We start from the raw sequence: 15,835 nt of genomic DNA on the forward strand, positions 1-15,835 counted from the left end.
AAATCCTTCTGATTGAGAGCGGGTCAAATACTTATTTCCCTCATTAAAATGCAAATCAATTTATAACATTTTTGACATGCGTTTTTCTGGATTTTGTTGTTGTTATTCTGTCTCTCACTGTTCAAATAAACCTACCATTAAAATTATAGACTGATCATTTCTTTGTCAGTGGGCAAACGTACAAAATCAGCAGGGGATCAAATACTTTTTTCCCTCACTGTATCTACTTGTAAAACAACAATTTGAGTTTGTAAAATGGGCTCTGTGTGTGGCTTTTGTTCTTTGATGAGAATTTATGATTTTAGTGATTACATGTCATATGTGGTAAAGAAGCATATTACATATGTTGAAGAACATGCATGTTTTGAGTGTCTTGAAAGTTATTTTACTATTTTCAACCTACCACCCAAGTGGTGACTGCCATTTTATAAATTCTTAATTTTACAGAATTTAGAATTTCTCTCGATTTGCTAAAAATAGGTGGGTAATGATGAAAGGAACCAAAAGGCATACCACCGGTAGTGCTTATTACTCACTATAAAACTTTTCCCAACCAGTATTAATGATAACTACAACATATAATGTAAATAATACATTGATAATAAAAATCAATCTAGTAACTAGTTCTGTTGCTAAAAATAGCCCAAGCGTAAGGAGATAGAGAGACTGTTAGAATAGTTGAAAACAACTGAACGTGAAAGACTACATTTAGCAACACAATTAATTTGATTGCCACACACAATTGGCAATCGAAAAAGTGGATTAAGATATTTTACAAGAGTGTTCTAGTCCGGATATAAATGCTTAATTGCTTACTGGAACTAAAAAAGCCAACTGTAATGCACCCCTTAATTCCACGAGGGCGCTCAAGCCTGAATTTATCCACACTAATGAATGTTGAATTTGCATATTTAGAGATGGGTTCAATGATTGTAACAGGATTTTTTTAATGAGTTTAGGGAGGACAAAATAGTTGGTATTGTGTTTGACCAGGTGCCAAGACATGATTAAAATGGAAACGAAGTGTACATCCCCAAATAGGTGGCCTCTTTATGTTTATATAAGTAGGCTAATTGTTGTTCCCGTAAGACATTATCCCCATTTGTCTGAATTAATGGATCCATTTTGTGGCGGTTAACCTCCTACGGTGAGCAAACTTCCTCAGCTATGCTGTCTACAGAAAGGCTTCATCATTTTCTGGACCTTTTACATTTAATGTTTTTATTTGACCCAAATTACCAGGAAAACATTCTTCTTTCTCGTCAGACGTTGAGAGGCCCGTTTCAATTAAATCTACAATCGGGTTCACACCTTGTTAAATTAGCCTTCCTTTACACTCGCTGATTGTTGATTTACATTTGCGACTAAATAGCATATTTTTTTATGGTTGTTGTCCGAGGGTTTAAGGACACTGTAGCCAATGCTGGAGCATTTGATATAAAACTTGGGTCATCCAAAGCTCTCCAGTCACTCGGACTTCGACTGCTGGAGGACAAGTCATCGATGCTCCATGGACCCACAACAATAACCATGCACCACCACCACTCTGACATGTTACCTGTTGCCATGATCATCGCCACGTTAGTGGGCTTGGCTACTTCAAAACCATCAATACATTTGGAAAACCACTTTTCCATGGAGAACGAATCTGAAGAAGTGCGTTCAGCTGCTATCAAGAGGCTCCTGGAGGTTTTTGGTATGGAGGTCCCTCCTCTCCTCCGGGGCGATAAGCAGTCGCCTCAGTACATGCTCGACCTGTACAACACAGTCGCAGATGTGGACGGTGTTACCAAGGATTCCTACCTTCTGGAGGGGAATACAGTTCGCAGTTTCTTCGACAAACGCAAGATTTTAACCTTGTTAATACATTGTCGATAGATCGTCTCTGTTAGACCTACGTGTTAAACTATTGCACCTGCCACTATGTATGTCTTTTACACAGATATTACAAAAAGAAATTACGCACGGGTAGTAGGCCCAAAGTTGATCTATCATCAGGAAACCTTTGTTGCGTTCTCATCTTCACAATACGCATCCTTCTCCCATACAGTGCACAATGAACAAGTGGAGTTCCTGTTCAACTTATCCACAGTGGCCAGGAGTGAGAAGGTTCTAACTGCTGAGTTACATATCTTCAAACTGCAGCCCCAGGCCTCCACAGCATTCAACAGACATCACTTCTGTCAGGTAAGTTACTAAATGGGACTAATTTCTCTTGGCAGACATGCACTGTCCTTCAACTCCTTAGACTGCACAGAGTCAACTGTTCCTTATCTCCCCAAAAGTATAAGGTAAGTTAATCCATTCTTTCCCTATACAGGTCAGTGTCTACCAGCTCATGGATTGCAGCAAAATGAACATAACTCAGGGGAAGAAGCTGTTGTCTTCTAGACTGATCCCTGTCCACTCCACTGGCTGGGAGGTGTTTACCATCACACAAGCTGTAATTAATTCATTAATTAACTTGCTCACCCGCCCGCCCACCCACCCACCCATTCCTAACCACCACAACCCTCTCCCTACAAAGGTTAGTTCCTGGATGGTTGAAGAAGGCAGTAACCTGGGTCTGCTGGTGACAGTGCAGACCCTGGGAGGAAGCCAGATGGATCAGAAGGTGGTTCGTTTCGCTTCAGAAAGGAACCATCACCAAAGCAAGCAGCCCATGCTGGTGCTGTTCACTGATGATGGCTGCCGTGCTGCTGCTCTGGAGAACACACTCAACGGTAGATTTAGACACCAATACTTTGGTATTACAACATGATTCTCACTGTGTAGTTTTACTTTATCTTTTATTTGCGCTATAATCATTATTTACTCTATCACTACTCTATTAAAGTATTCCATTTTTACTATGTCTTTACAATAACATTTTATCACTTTAATCTTCATTTAACATATATTCCATTGAATTAGAACCACATTTCCCTAACCACCTCCTTCCTTCCCCTCCAGATCCCTTGCTCTCCCCAGCCTGCCTGCCATCCCCGTCCTGCCAAGCCTCCTCAACGCCCAGGCCCCCACCGCAGTGCACGTTCCCTGGACTACGAGGATGGGGAGAAGATTACATGCCAGCGCCTAGCCCTCCACGTGGACTTTGAGGAGATTGGATGGTCTGGGTGGATCGTGTCACCTCGGGGGTACAATGCCTACCACTGTAAGGGCTCCTGTCCCTTCCCCCTGGGCCAGAACATGAGGCCCACTAACCACGCCACTGTTCAGTCCATCATCAACGCTCTGAAGCTGACTAAAGGCATTGCGACGCCATGCTGTATGCCTGACAAGTTCTTCTCCATCAACCTCCTCTACTTTGATGATGACGAGAATGTGGTGCTGAAGCAGTATGATGACATGGTGGCAGGAAGCTGCGGCTGTCACTGAGCCAGATGGGGTGACCGTTGAAACAAGATGGCTGACACAGAGCAGCACTGGATTCGCATTTAGGAGAGAACAATGTTCTCAACGCATCCCTGCTGTTTGTGGATGGCTGACTGCCACAGGTGTTGGACTGTACAACTGAGACCAGCTACATTTACATTTTAGTCATTTAGCAGACGCTCTTATCCAGACTTGAGTGCATACATGTTTATTTTATTTTTATTTTTTTCATACTGGAATCGAACCCACAACCCTGGCGTTGCAAATGCCATGCTCTACCAACTGAGCTACATCCCTGCCGGCCATTCCCTCCCTTACCCTGGACGACGCTGGGCCAATTGTGCGCCGCCCCATGGGTCTCCCGGTCGTGGCCGGCTACAACAGAGCCTGGATTCGAACCAGGATCTCTAGTGGCACAGCTAGCACTGCGATGCAGTGCCTTAGACCACTGCGCCACTCGAGAGACAGCTAGCAATGTAACAGAGTAGAAAATGGACTGTGCAAACTTGCTAGCCTACAAGTTAGGGAAAACTGAGCATTGTGCACAGTCCTATATGTGGCATTGTAATATATGTAAATAGGTATAAATTATAATATAGGAAAGAGCATGACTTGATTTTCTGTGACAGTTGTAAATGTGTATATTATATGGTTGCTGATGGTGAACTATAATAACGTTTTAATAAATAGTGAGAAAAAAATTATGCTTTTGTTGAGCTATCATTTCTGACAACACAAGACCACAAACTTTGGTGTTTTTTCAGACACGCATTTATCATTTGTCTTACAAAATTAACCAGAATCCAAGAAACACACATTTGTTAAATAATGGAGGTAAAATATATTAAATTTTACACATAAAAAGGCACTTGATTTTAATCACAAAATACACAAAACAACTGAACAACAGTCAAAAAACAACACTTTTACAGCCAGGCTACTACAAATTCTACTATAGCCCAGGTGTCATTATGTTACTGAGCATCCAACAATATCCAAGTTCCTGGACATGGCTTTATGCACAAGGTTCACATGAAACATATATACAAGCCTCACATAGAGCTCTCTCTAATATTTGTGGCAGGCTGTGTTGTTCTCTGTGTGCAGGAGGGGTTTACCTCTCTCCTCTCTAACTAAAGGGTCCACTGCTACAATCTTGGAGTCAGGGTCCACCACTGCAGTCCTGGAGACCTGTAGCTCGTGCCTAGAGAGATGCTCCACAATAGAGTCACCCAGCACGTTAGTGGTGGTCCTCAGACGATCTCTGGAGAGGCAGAGAATATGGGTTAGGAAATGATGAGGACAATGATATGTAATGTTGTAGACAGACAGAAACACGCACACTCGTACGCACGTACACATACACACTTTTCATGACACCTACAGGAACCAGTCGACAGCTATGATGAGGGTGATGTCCTCAGTGGGCAGACCGACAGAGGTCCACGGTGACCAGGCCAGCCTGAGGGATCCCTGCTGCTCCAATACTGGCTGCTGTAGCCGTGATGCTGGGAACAGGAAATATGAGTTAGATAACTACTAGACTGGCGTAGCCATACCCCGAAATCACGTTGTTATCACGCCTACTTTCGAGGTCTGGAGAATTTTGTATTAGCCTAAATGGTTTGAATGGTCTGCTACATTATTGGATGTAACATTTCAAGAACCCTCCCCCCACATGCCCGTAGAAAGGGTGCTGTGTGTTTTGTTCGTCACTGTTTTCCGACCGGGTAGGACATATTTTGCAGAGAGTTGTTGCGCATGCTAGTTTGCAGCATTGCAGAAAATGGAAGAAAACCTGGAGGAAAAACTTAATTCTGTTTTGCCAGAAGTGTGCTCTATACACAAAATCGAGTCGATGAAGGCATTACAATCCCTCTGCTTGAATACTCTCTGCTCATCAAAGCATTTGATTGGTTTGACGTGTTACGAGGCGTCACAGATTTACAACGGGTTTGCATCCCTTTCTAGCTACTTCCTGCCATTGACTTCACCAGGCTTTCCAACTAGGGAAGCCTGGTTCTCGATTAAGCTAGATAACTACAGAATATAGGGCCATGAGATGTACTGACCAGGGAAAACTCTGGGCTGAGTTTTTTCCCTCGTCTTGCCTGGTCCCCCCTCCAACACAATGTAAATCACTTTAGCTTCAACAGTACATAACTGTAATGTAACCAAGATACATTTATCTTCAGGGACTATAAAGTTAGTCCAATCTTAACTCCAATCCATTATTATTCAGTATCGTTATCTACCTGATATCTGGCCAAAGTTGAGGTCCATGTTGTTGACCTGAGCAATGAAGACAGCCGCCACAGCCTCGTAGAGCGCCGTCCCGTCCATGTTGATGGTGGCGCCCACGGGGAGCATGAAGCGCTTCACCCTCTTGTCCACGCAATTGGTCTCCTCCAGACAGCGGAAGGTGAGAGTGAAAGAAGCAGATGGTTAGGAACTAAATTACATGAGTGGATGGATAGATGAATGAATGACTGCTTTAATCATAAGACCTTTATCAGGACCCTGAGTTTCTTCTTTTCTGTTATTCAACATAATAACACTGATAATAACAAATAATAAGGTGTCGTTCCTCTTCTTGAAGTCCAACCCAAAGCTCCAGGGTGTGCAGTATTTCCTGAGTAGCCTCACCTGGAGGAGGTGCCCATGCAGTGAGTAGGGCCTGCAGCAGGCCTCCTATAAACAGGTAGGGGTTCCTGTCTGTGACAGTGAGGTAGAGCAGCGGCAGGGTGATCAGGCTGTGGACCAGTAGGCCTGTTATCACACACAGAGTGTACATGCCTAGCTGAACCCCCATCTCCCCAACGTCACGCAACTCAACGATCTTCCCAGCAATCAGGAACAGGATTCCTACTGGGGTGTACCTGTGGGATGGAGACCAGGGTGGGGCAAGATTAGTAAAGAGAGACAAAGGGATCTCAGCAGATTTCCACCATTCACATACTGTAATTTGTATAAAAAATTAGGCCTAATTATATAACTAAGAATACTTAATTCAGTTTAAAAAATCATGGCCTGTGCTTGTAGTCCCTGTGCTTGTAGTCCTGGGTCTTCAGGAAAAAAGGTACACAATGTTTATCTATAAACAATGTTTAAATCGAACTATACATACTACTATACATTATAGTCGCTTACCAGATGATGATGCTGACCAGGCGCATGATGGCTTCATTCAGGCAGTCAAAGAAGTCCTTCAGTGGCTGTCCCCGTGTCTTCATTCCTCCCAGGACCAGACCAAAGGGTATAGAGAAGACCACCAGACCCAGGGCATTCACCCCACTGGATGAGCCCGCTATGGACACCATGTCCTCCCCCTGTTCCTCTGTGGGGCTGGCTGGGGTGGAGGAGGTGATAATCCCACTGGTCTGGGTGAGATTGACCATGGTGGTTATGTTCTTTTTGAAGACCCTCTTGATGGATCAATCTAGATGGAGATTGATAGATATTTATGTTAATGTTACTGGTTGATTTTCCTATGAAAAGAGATATGTAAATCATCACATAATCCTTATCTTGATGGGCCTTTTGAGATACAGGAAAATAAAAGGCTTGACCTCACCTGTTTGAAACAGGCTTCGAACATGTTTCTAGAAGAAAAACAACCATTTGGTGAGCAACACTGACAATAACCACTCAACAAAATGCATACATACATGTGGGAAATAGATGCTTAACCCTCTACTAACTTTTAGATTTACTACAACATGACCAATTATTTGGTCAGGAGTTTTTCCCCAACAACATCAGCTGACCAGGAAACATTCCTGGCCCTATGAATCACCTAAAATGATGAATCACCTTAGAAAATAGGAATATTAAAAGGTAGGCAGGCTCATGTCACTCACAAATCTGTGAAAACATGTTAAAAAAATCCAAACAGTTCTTTACCTGACCAGATCCACGAAGGCGTCTAGTCTGCACCGTCTTGATGATGCCACCAGAAGGTGCTGAGGCAGCCCTTGTGCCTTTCCCTGCTGGAGTATTATCACCAGGATGATGCCAGTGAACCCAGCGATGATGGTGGTCACCATGTAGTAGATGATAGCCTGAACACCCATCCTCCCTGATGCCTTAGTGTCCAGAGAACTGATCCCTGGAAGATAGAAACCAAGGAATGGCTGAAATAGTAGTCAAATAATAGGAAGTGTTTATGTGTGTGATTGCATGCATGCGTACGTGTGTGACTGCGTGCGTGCATGCGTGGGCATGTGCACTTCCTTTACCTGTGAACAGACTGGAGACGATGAGAGGAAGCACCAGCATCTGCAGCATCCTCATCAGCAGCTCTCCAGGGAAAGATACATATTTAATGTCTCTGGCCGTCATGTCCCGGGAGCACAGAGCGAAACCCAGACCAACCCCTAGTTGTTGAAATAAATAGATTCTCCTATTCAGTTTATTGAGAAATCATTGAAAATTGATGTAATTTTTTCAATTATTGAATTGGAATTTCAATTAATTTCCTGAATTCTCTGACTTCAATTCAAATTGACCCTGACCCCAATCTGTCAAGTGATGTTCTGCACATAGAGAATTGGCCAGTCAATCACCAGGGAGAAAGCCAAGTGTGTCAAGGAGATATTCTATTCTGACACAACATTGTAAATATTGAGCAAACACATAATTTACAATACAATATACAGTACAATACAGAAACATTTATAATTTAATTGTATATATTTATACAATTTATACAATAAAGAGAAATGTGAGCTCTGTATTTTGAAGATTGAATTTCACTTCCCTATTATCAAATCAAATTGTATTTGTCACATGCGCCGAATAAAACAGGTGTAGCCCTTACAGTGAAATGCTTACTTACAAGCCCTTAACCAACAATGCAGTTTTAAGAAGAATACTAACAAAAAAAAAAGAAATACAATATAAAATAATATGAAATATTATGACTGCAGCCACAGTGAGGACCACAAAGGCATTCTTCCTGAGGTGGCTCATAGCATGGTAAGAGCTCTGGGCCCCGTTGCTCTGCCCCTGCCTGGGTCTCTGTGCCCAGTTCTGGGCATCCCTCTTCTCTAGGTCCTCAGCAGCCAGAGACGAGCCATTAGAGCTGGGAGGCATCTGAGTCGAGACAGGATATGGTCTACCTGACCATAAGGATCATTTTAATACTATAGATTAAGCTATAGAATGTAACAAAAACATAACCAATGTTACCATTTACAAAATAAATAAATAATAATAATCATATTTTTCAATTGTTAAAAACCTTTTTAGTCAAATTTTACCAAAACTGTCACTAGTGTCGATCAAAACATGAATTAACATGGTTAGAAAATATTTGCTCACCTTTTTTTAATGTAGATATTCCAGATGTCCTTCCCTGTCCACAGTTTATTTGCCAGTGCATTAGATTACCATGTGAATAATATTTACCTCACACGTGATTCTGTCTGGGGCTCTGGTCCCCAGATTAGGAAAAAGCACTCAACACAAAACTACTGAATATGCACCTGTCATCCGATAATAACAATTATTTTGAAGTTAATTACAAAATAACATCTAAATGTATAGGACATGTACCGTTTTCAAGGCATGCTCGCAGACTATACATTCCCATAGCTTTGTGTTTGTTATCAAGGGTCTGTTTGAAAAGAGAGAGTGACAGTTATTTTGCCTTATCATTTTCTGCCTTACCACAGTTCACTGAAGGCTAAAACAGATATACAGTGAAGGAAAAAAGTATTTGATCCCCTGCTGATTTTGTACGTTTGCCCACTGACAAAGACATGGTCAGTCTATAATTTTTATGGTAGGTTTATTTGAACAGTGAGAGACAGAATAACAACAACAAAATCCTGAGAAACGCATGTCAAAAATGTTATAAATTGATTTGCATTTTAATGAGGGAAATAAGTATTTGACCCCTCTGCAAAACATGACTTAGTACTTGGTGGCAAAACCCTTGCTGGATTTCAGTCCTTCACGGCGTAGTGTGTTACCAATTGTTTTCTTGGTGACTATGGTCCCAGCTGCCTTGAGATCATTGACAAGATCCTCCCGCGTAGTTCTTGGCTGATTCCTCACCGTTCTCATGATCATTGCAACTCCACGAGGTGAGATCTTGCATGGAGCCCCAGGCCGAGGGAGATTGACAGTTATTTTGTGTTTCTTCCATTTGCGAATAATCGCACCAACTGTTGTCACCTTCTCACCAAGCTGCTTGGCGATGGTCTTGTAGCCCATTCCAGCCTTGTGTAGGTCTACAATCTTGTCCCTAACATCCTTGGAGAGCTCTTTGGTCTTGGCCATGGTGGAGAGTTTGAAATCTGATTGATTGATTGCTTCTGTGGACAGGTGTCTTTTATACAGGTAACATGCTGAGATTAGGAGCACTCCCTTTAAGAGTGTGCTCCTAATCTCAGCTCGTTACCTGTATAAAAGACACCTGGGAGCCAGAAATCTTTCTGGTTGAGAGGGGGTCAAATACTTATTTCCCTCAATAAAATGCAAATCAATTTATAACATTTTTGACATGCGTTTTTCTGGATTTTTGTTGTTGTTATTCTGTCTCTCACTCTTCACCTACTCTTTCTGGCACCCCAATGGTGGAACAAGCTCCCTCACGACGCCAGGACAGCGGAGTCACTCACCACCTTCCGGAGACACTTGAAACCCCACCTCTTTAAGGAATACCTGGGATAGGATAAAGTAATCCTTCTACCCCCCCTTACCCCACCCCCCAAAAAAAAAAATATATATATATATATTGTAAAGTGGTTGTCCCACTGGCTATCATAAGGTGAATGCACCAATTTGTAAGTCGCTCTGGATAAGAGCGTCTGCTAAATGACGAAAATGTAAATGTTCAAATAAACCTACCATTAAAATTATAGACTGATCATTTCTTTGTCAGTGGGCAAACGTACAAAATCAGCAGGGGATCAAATACTGTTTTCCCTCACTGTAGGGGTGTCAATATATGGTATGTATATAATACAACAGTTTATAGGACCATATTCAGTACTGATATGTTATAAATATCAGCGTGTTTCACAGTAATGCTCATTCAGATAAAACATTTTCCTGAATAGTTAAGATTCCATTATGGAATTCTCATTTGTTTCAGGCTTTTATCTTTTTTTGTAATACTTATGGGACAGATAGAGTAGTAGGTTCCAAATAATAACTAATAAAGTACCATACAAGTGCCACTGCCAGGAGGTGCCACTGCCAGGAGGTGAGGCCATGTGCAGTGACCCTAAATACCAGAACACAGGCGATTGACTGACCTTATCCAAGAGTTCACCCATGGTGTGCTGAGAGGGAAACCATATATCAACATATTGGTTGTGCCAATAATCATATTTCACTTAACATTAGAAACATGTCAATATAGTCAGCAAACATGTAGATATCAAATTCTTAGAGTAAAAAGTACTAAGACAGATTTGTTAAGGCAGTGGTTGCATTCCAAATGGCACCCTATTCCCTATATAGTGCACTACTTTTGACCAGAGCCCTATGGGACACCCTATAGGCTCTGGTCAAAAGAAGTGCAGTATATAGGGCAGGGGTTTTCAAGGTCCGGAGCCTGCTGGTTTTCTGTTCTACCTGATAATTAATTGCACCCACCTGGTGTCCCAGGTCTAAATCAGTCCCTGAACAATGAAAACACTGGCTTCAAGGTCCAGAGTTGAGTTTGAGGGATATAGTGAATAGGGTGCCATTTGGGACTTTTCCAGTGTAACCCGAGTGTATGGTGAGGTGTCAGTCAGCCACAGAGCAGCCCTAAGGACTGATACCACTCTGAAGCCATGGGGAAGACAGCGCTTATTCTCTGCTATTAAAGAGGCTGCCATTCAGATGGGGGCAAACAATGAAATGCTGCCATTATAAAGGGGAACCAAAGGGCTCAGTGGCAGGAGACACCCGATCCAACCAGCAACCTGGTCTCCCTTTGTCCCCATGCATGCATTTCATATCTAAAAAAGCTGAAGAACATACGCACATCCAGGTACTACCGTGTTTTTGTTGTTACTAGTAATCAGTTGGTAGTTGCATTTGCAGGACTGCACTTTCTTCACAAGGAAATACCTTTTAAGGTGAGAGGAAGTTCCTTGTGTATACTATTGTTGAGTATAACTATTCAAGCCTAGGCAGAATATGACACTGAACCACTGCTTAGTGCTTACTCTAAACTCAGCTGCTTGTATTTGGTTCTGTTTTGCATCGCTGAACCTTTAACTAGGGTGAAAGTTATTCCATGCATACACATGTAATAAGAGACCAAAGATCATGGGAGATACATACTGTATGTTATCTGAGCTCACATGTCAAAACAAAAGACAGACCAAAGGTTCAGCTTTAGACATTGCTTAGGGTTGAAGCAACTATTTCTGCCACAAAATACTTTGCACACGTTGTTTTTACACACTGACCGTATTTCTGATATATTGATAACATAGCCTGAGCAGATTTCATAATATGCAAAGTAGATATTACACAGTCTGACTCTGATGTGATATCTGATATTGTATGTAATCATCTTCAACTTTCTTTCCCCCTCATAGACTATTCGCCTGTTATTGTGACTTGGCACCACAGACCAGCCAGATGTGAGACTACCATACGAGCAGTATGCCAGAACTGAAGGTATACCCCGTCTCATGCTAACATACACACATTACTGAATTCGTCCCAAATGGCAACCTATTCCCTAGATAGTTCACTACATTTGACCAGGGCCTTAGTGCTCTGGTCAAAACTAGTGCACTATATAGGGAACAGAGTCCCATTTGGGATGCATCCAATGTGTATATCCATTATTAATACACAACTAATTGACAACAGTCTCTGAGCGGCTATGTGTTACCTGACTCTATTAAACTTGAAAGAGGCCAGTGAGGACCTATAGGGCACACTTGGTGCGATTGGGTCTATTATGCACATCTTTACACACACGTTCTCCTCACAATGACAACAGCAGAAACAACTGATATCAGTGCCCTCAGGTCTGTTGTTGTGGCAACTGAGAGAAAGGGAGATGCCCTTCAAGCCCTGTACTCCTCTTGGCTATTTCCTGTCCCTCATAGAGGTTGTATAGTGGCTGGTGGTGGTTCAGTGAACCTTGCCTTAGACCTGAAGATTTGTGTTAACTCCCCGCACTATTTCCAAGGCTTTAGCTCAGTGAGCTAACACAGTTGTGTTACTTGAGTTCAAGTCTTATGTTAGTCACAGTGTTTGCTCTCTCCAACAGAGGATCGTTGACTTGTGTTAGCTCCCCAAACTAATGATGAGGCTTTAGCTCAGTGAGCTAACACAAACATGCAGGGGAATCCGGGTTCAAATCCTGTGTCAGTCCCAGTGTTTGGTCTCTCCTCAGGACAACACGTTTCAACAGAGGCTTGCTTACTTATGTTTGCTCGCCAAGCTAATGCCAAGGCTTTAGCTCAGCAGGCTAACACAGTCATGCAAATGACCTAGGTTCAGTAACAGTGTTGCATCTCTCAAACAGAAGCGTGCTGACTTGTGTTAGCTCCCTGAGCTAATGCCAAGGCTTTAGCTCAGTGGACTAACACAGACATGTGTTTCTCCTCAGGACAACCCATTCCGCCAGAGGTTTTCTCAGAGGATGGAGAAGGAAACATGACTCTGAATGACTTCCTAGATAAGTTCTCATTGCTGAGTGAGATGTCTCCATGAGACCTGAAGGCCTACTATGCATTTAAAATCTACAGTCAGTGTGCCAAAATTAATATTGTCTAGTCAATCATAGAAAGGGAAGTTACTAAGCAAACAGACACACAAAGCAATGTCTAAGACAAGGTCCATAGAAGAAGGGATCAGACCTGGGTTCAAATACTATTTAAAATCTATGGACTATTTGTTATGTATGGTACGATGTGCTTTACGTCGTACTGTACGTTGTTATGTTTTACGACAGTGTGTTGCGTTACGGATGAATGGGTTGTCAGAATGTGTGGCACGTCATTAAACGACAGAGTGATGTACAATGTGAAACTGTGCAGATGTCCGTTCTTCTACAACTAGGCTAGATATAACATTGGCAACGAAGATGGCTGAATTCAGTTTACCACCGCCAGCACCATTCCTCGCCGTGCCTGGCGAACCTCCAGTCCCGTGGAATAACTGGCTTGATAGTTTTAACACTTATCTAGAAGCTATGGACTTTTCTACAATCTCCGACAAGCGGAGGACAGCACTGCTCCGTCACTGCCTTGGTACAGAGGGACAGAGGATTTTCAGAGCGCTTGGATCGGCTCCTACATTCACTGCTGCAGTCAGCCTCTTACGGAACCACTTCGCCGGGAAAGAGCGAGTGCTCCTCCGACGCTACCGGCTACGGAAGAGACACCAACGGCCGGGTGAGTCCATTCAAAGCTACGTGGCTAATCTGAGGGATTTGGCTAGCTCTTGTAACTACGGGACACTTCAGGGACGAGATCATCAGGGATCAGTTGATAGAGGGACGTTATGTGAAAAGACAAGGGAGAAACTGCTTTTGGAATCGGATAATTTACAACTAGATGGAGCTATTAAAATAGCACTCCAGGTTGAAGCGGCGTTGGAATGCTCTTCTATGCTAACAGACAGCTCTGCAGCATACACTCGGCCCCCAGCCATTCTCACACAGCAGCTTCAGCCCGAGCAGGCGCACTACAACGATCACGCCGCGCGCACGCCCTCCCGCGTCGATAGCTGCATGGACACAGACACCGACATGCCCGTGCAGCAGGCACACAGACAAACAAACAGAAGTAGCTGTGGCAACTGTGGGGCTAGCTCTCACAATTCAAGGGCTTCAAACTGCCCAGCCCGTGGAAAAATATGCAAGAACTGTTCAAAATACAATCACTTTGCGAAAGTGTGTCGTTCTGCCCCTGCTACTAGCTCCACCCAGAACAGGCCCTTAGTTTCATCTCACTCTCAACATGAACACACGGAAATCCGAACCGTCTCCACCAACCATGTGTCATTCAGGACATGCACTGTGCAGCTGGGTGAGGTGGGTTTGCCTTTGCTGCTGGATACTGGCGCTGCGGTGTCGTTGCTCAACCTTGCCACTTACTACAAGTTTTTCAGTCACCTACCACTCCAACAGCCCTCCACTGCCCTGTGTGGGTACGGTAGATCCAAGATAGACATTGTAGGCACCCTCCAGGTCCCAGTACACTACGGCACCAAACATCTGCCATCATTCACATTTCATGTTGCAAAGCGGGGTGCCAACCTCCTGGGCCTCGACCTCTTCACAGGCTTGGGATTCACACTGAGAGATGACAGTGGGTCAGCTATCTACCAGGTTACCTGCACATGGCAACAGAACTGGCCGACTCTGTTTGATGGACTGGGCTGCCTCACAGCCTTTACTCACAGGCCCCTAGTGAATCCGGAAGTGACCCCAGTCATGCAGCCCCTGCGGCGCATTCCCTTTGCACTGCGTGATGACGTCACAAAAGATCTCCAGTCACAGTTGGATGCAGGCATCATTGAGCCAGTCAACGCTGCCCCCTGGATTTCAAACTTGGTCATTGCAACCAAAAGTCCGGTGGAATCCGGACCTGTGTGGATCTCCGTGCTGTGAACAAGGCCGTTGTCCCGGATAAGTACCCCTTGCCTACAGCTGAGGAGCTGACCGCACAATTCCATGGCTCCACGATCTTCACGAAGCTTGACCTTCGTCAGGGTTATCTTCAGGTACCCCTCCATGCAGCTAGCAGAGACCTCACGGCCTTTGTCACACATGCTGGCGTGTTCAGATATACACGCATGCCTTTTGGACTTAGCTCCACCCCCAGCTGCTTCCAGAAGGTGATGAGCACCATCCTCGCTGGAATACCTGGGGTGGCGGTCTATCTGGATGACATCGTGGTCCACGGCCCTGACCTCCACATCCATGATTATCGACTCCATAGAGTATTCAGTGCTCTACTGCGGAACAACCTGACCCTTAACGGTGGAATGTGCACCTTTGCAGCTCCAGCCGTCGAGTTTGTGGGCTTCCGCCTGTCGGCCAAAGGCATTGCCCCACTCATGTCGAACATTGAAGCCGTCCACCGGATCCCGGAACCGACCTCAGCCTCTCAGGTGGCCTCATTCTTGGGCATGGCAGCTTACTACCTCCGGTTTCTGCCCCAGTACTCTCAGACCACAGCGCCCCTTCGCCAGCTCCTCAAGAAGGATGAGCCATGGGCCTGGACGGCAGCCTGCTCAGACGCGGTCCGCTCACTGAAGAGCCAGCTCACCACAGCCCCAGTCTTGGCTCACTTTGACCCCGTCTGCCACACCATTGTCACATGTGACGCCTCAGCTGGAGCACTAGGAGCTGTCCTCTCACAGCTGCAGAATGGCATTGAGAGGCCCGTCGCCTTCGCCTCAAGGGCCCTGAGCCCCACAGAACAACGGTACTCTGTGGGCGAACGAGAAGCACTGGCCTGTGTCTGGGCGTGCGAAAGGTGGCACC

At 44.2% G+C, this 15,835-nt stretch overlaps 1 protein-coding gene and 1 pseudogene across 1 annotated transcript; one reads left to right on the forward strand and one right to left on the reverse strand.

Moving 5' to 3' along the window:
• The first annotated feature begins 1,530 nt into the window (after positions 1-1,530).
• LOC121581373 (bone morphogenetic protein 2-like) lies at positions 1,531-3,378 on the forward strand. The gene is made up of 5 exons (XM_041896886.1): positions 1,531-1,843; positions 2,051-2,187; positions 2,321-2,443; positions 2,528-2,727; positions 2,955-3,378. The coding sequence occupies exons 1-5, from the start codon at positions 1,531-1,533 to the stop codon at positions 3,376-3,378; spliced, it is 1,197 nt and encodes a 398-aa protein (XP_041752820.1).
• A 1,169-nt stretch (positions 3,379-4,547) lies between these two features.
• LOC121581374 lies at positions 4,548-8,469 on the reverse strand (annotated as a pseudogene).
• Positions 8,470-15,835: the final 7,366 nt, after the last annotated feature.

This window comes from Coregonus clupeaformis, unplaced genomic scaffold (genome assembly GCF_020615455.1).
Source record: "Coregonus clupeaformis isolate EN_2021a unplaced genomic scaffold, ASM2061545v1 scaf0102, whole genome shotgun sequence".
Taxonomy (NCBI): Eukaryota; Metazoa; Chordata; class Actinopteri; order Salmoniformes; family Salmonidae; genus Coregonus; species Coregonus clupeaformis.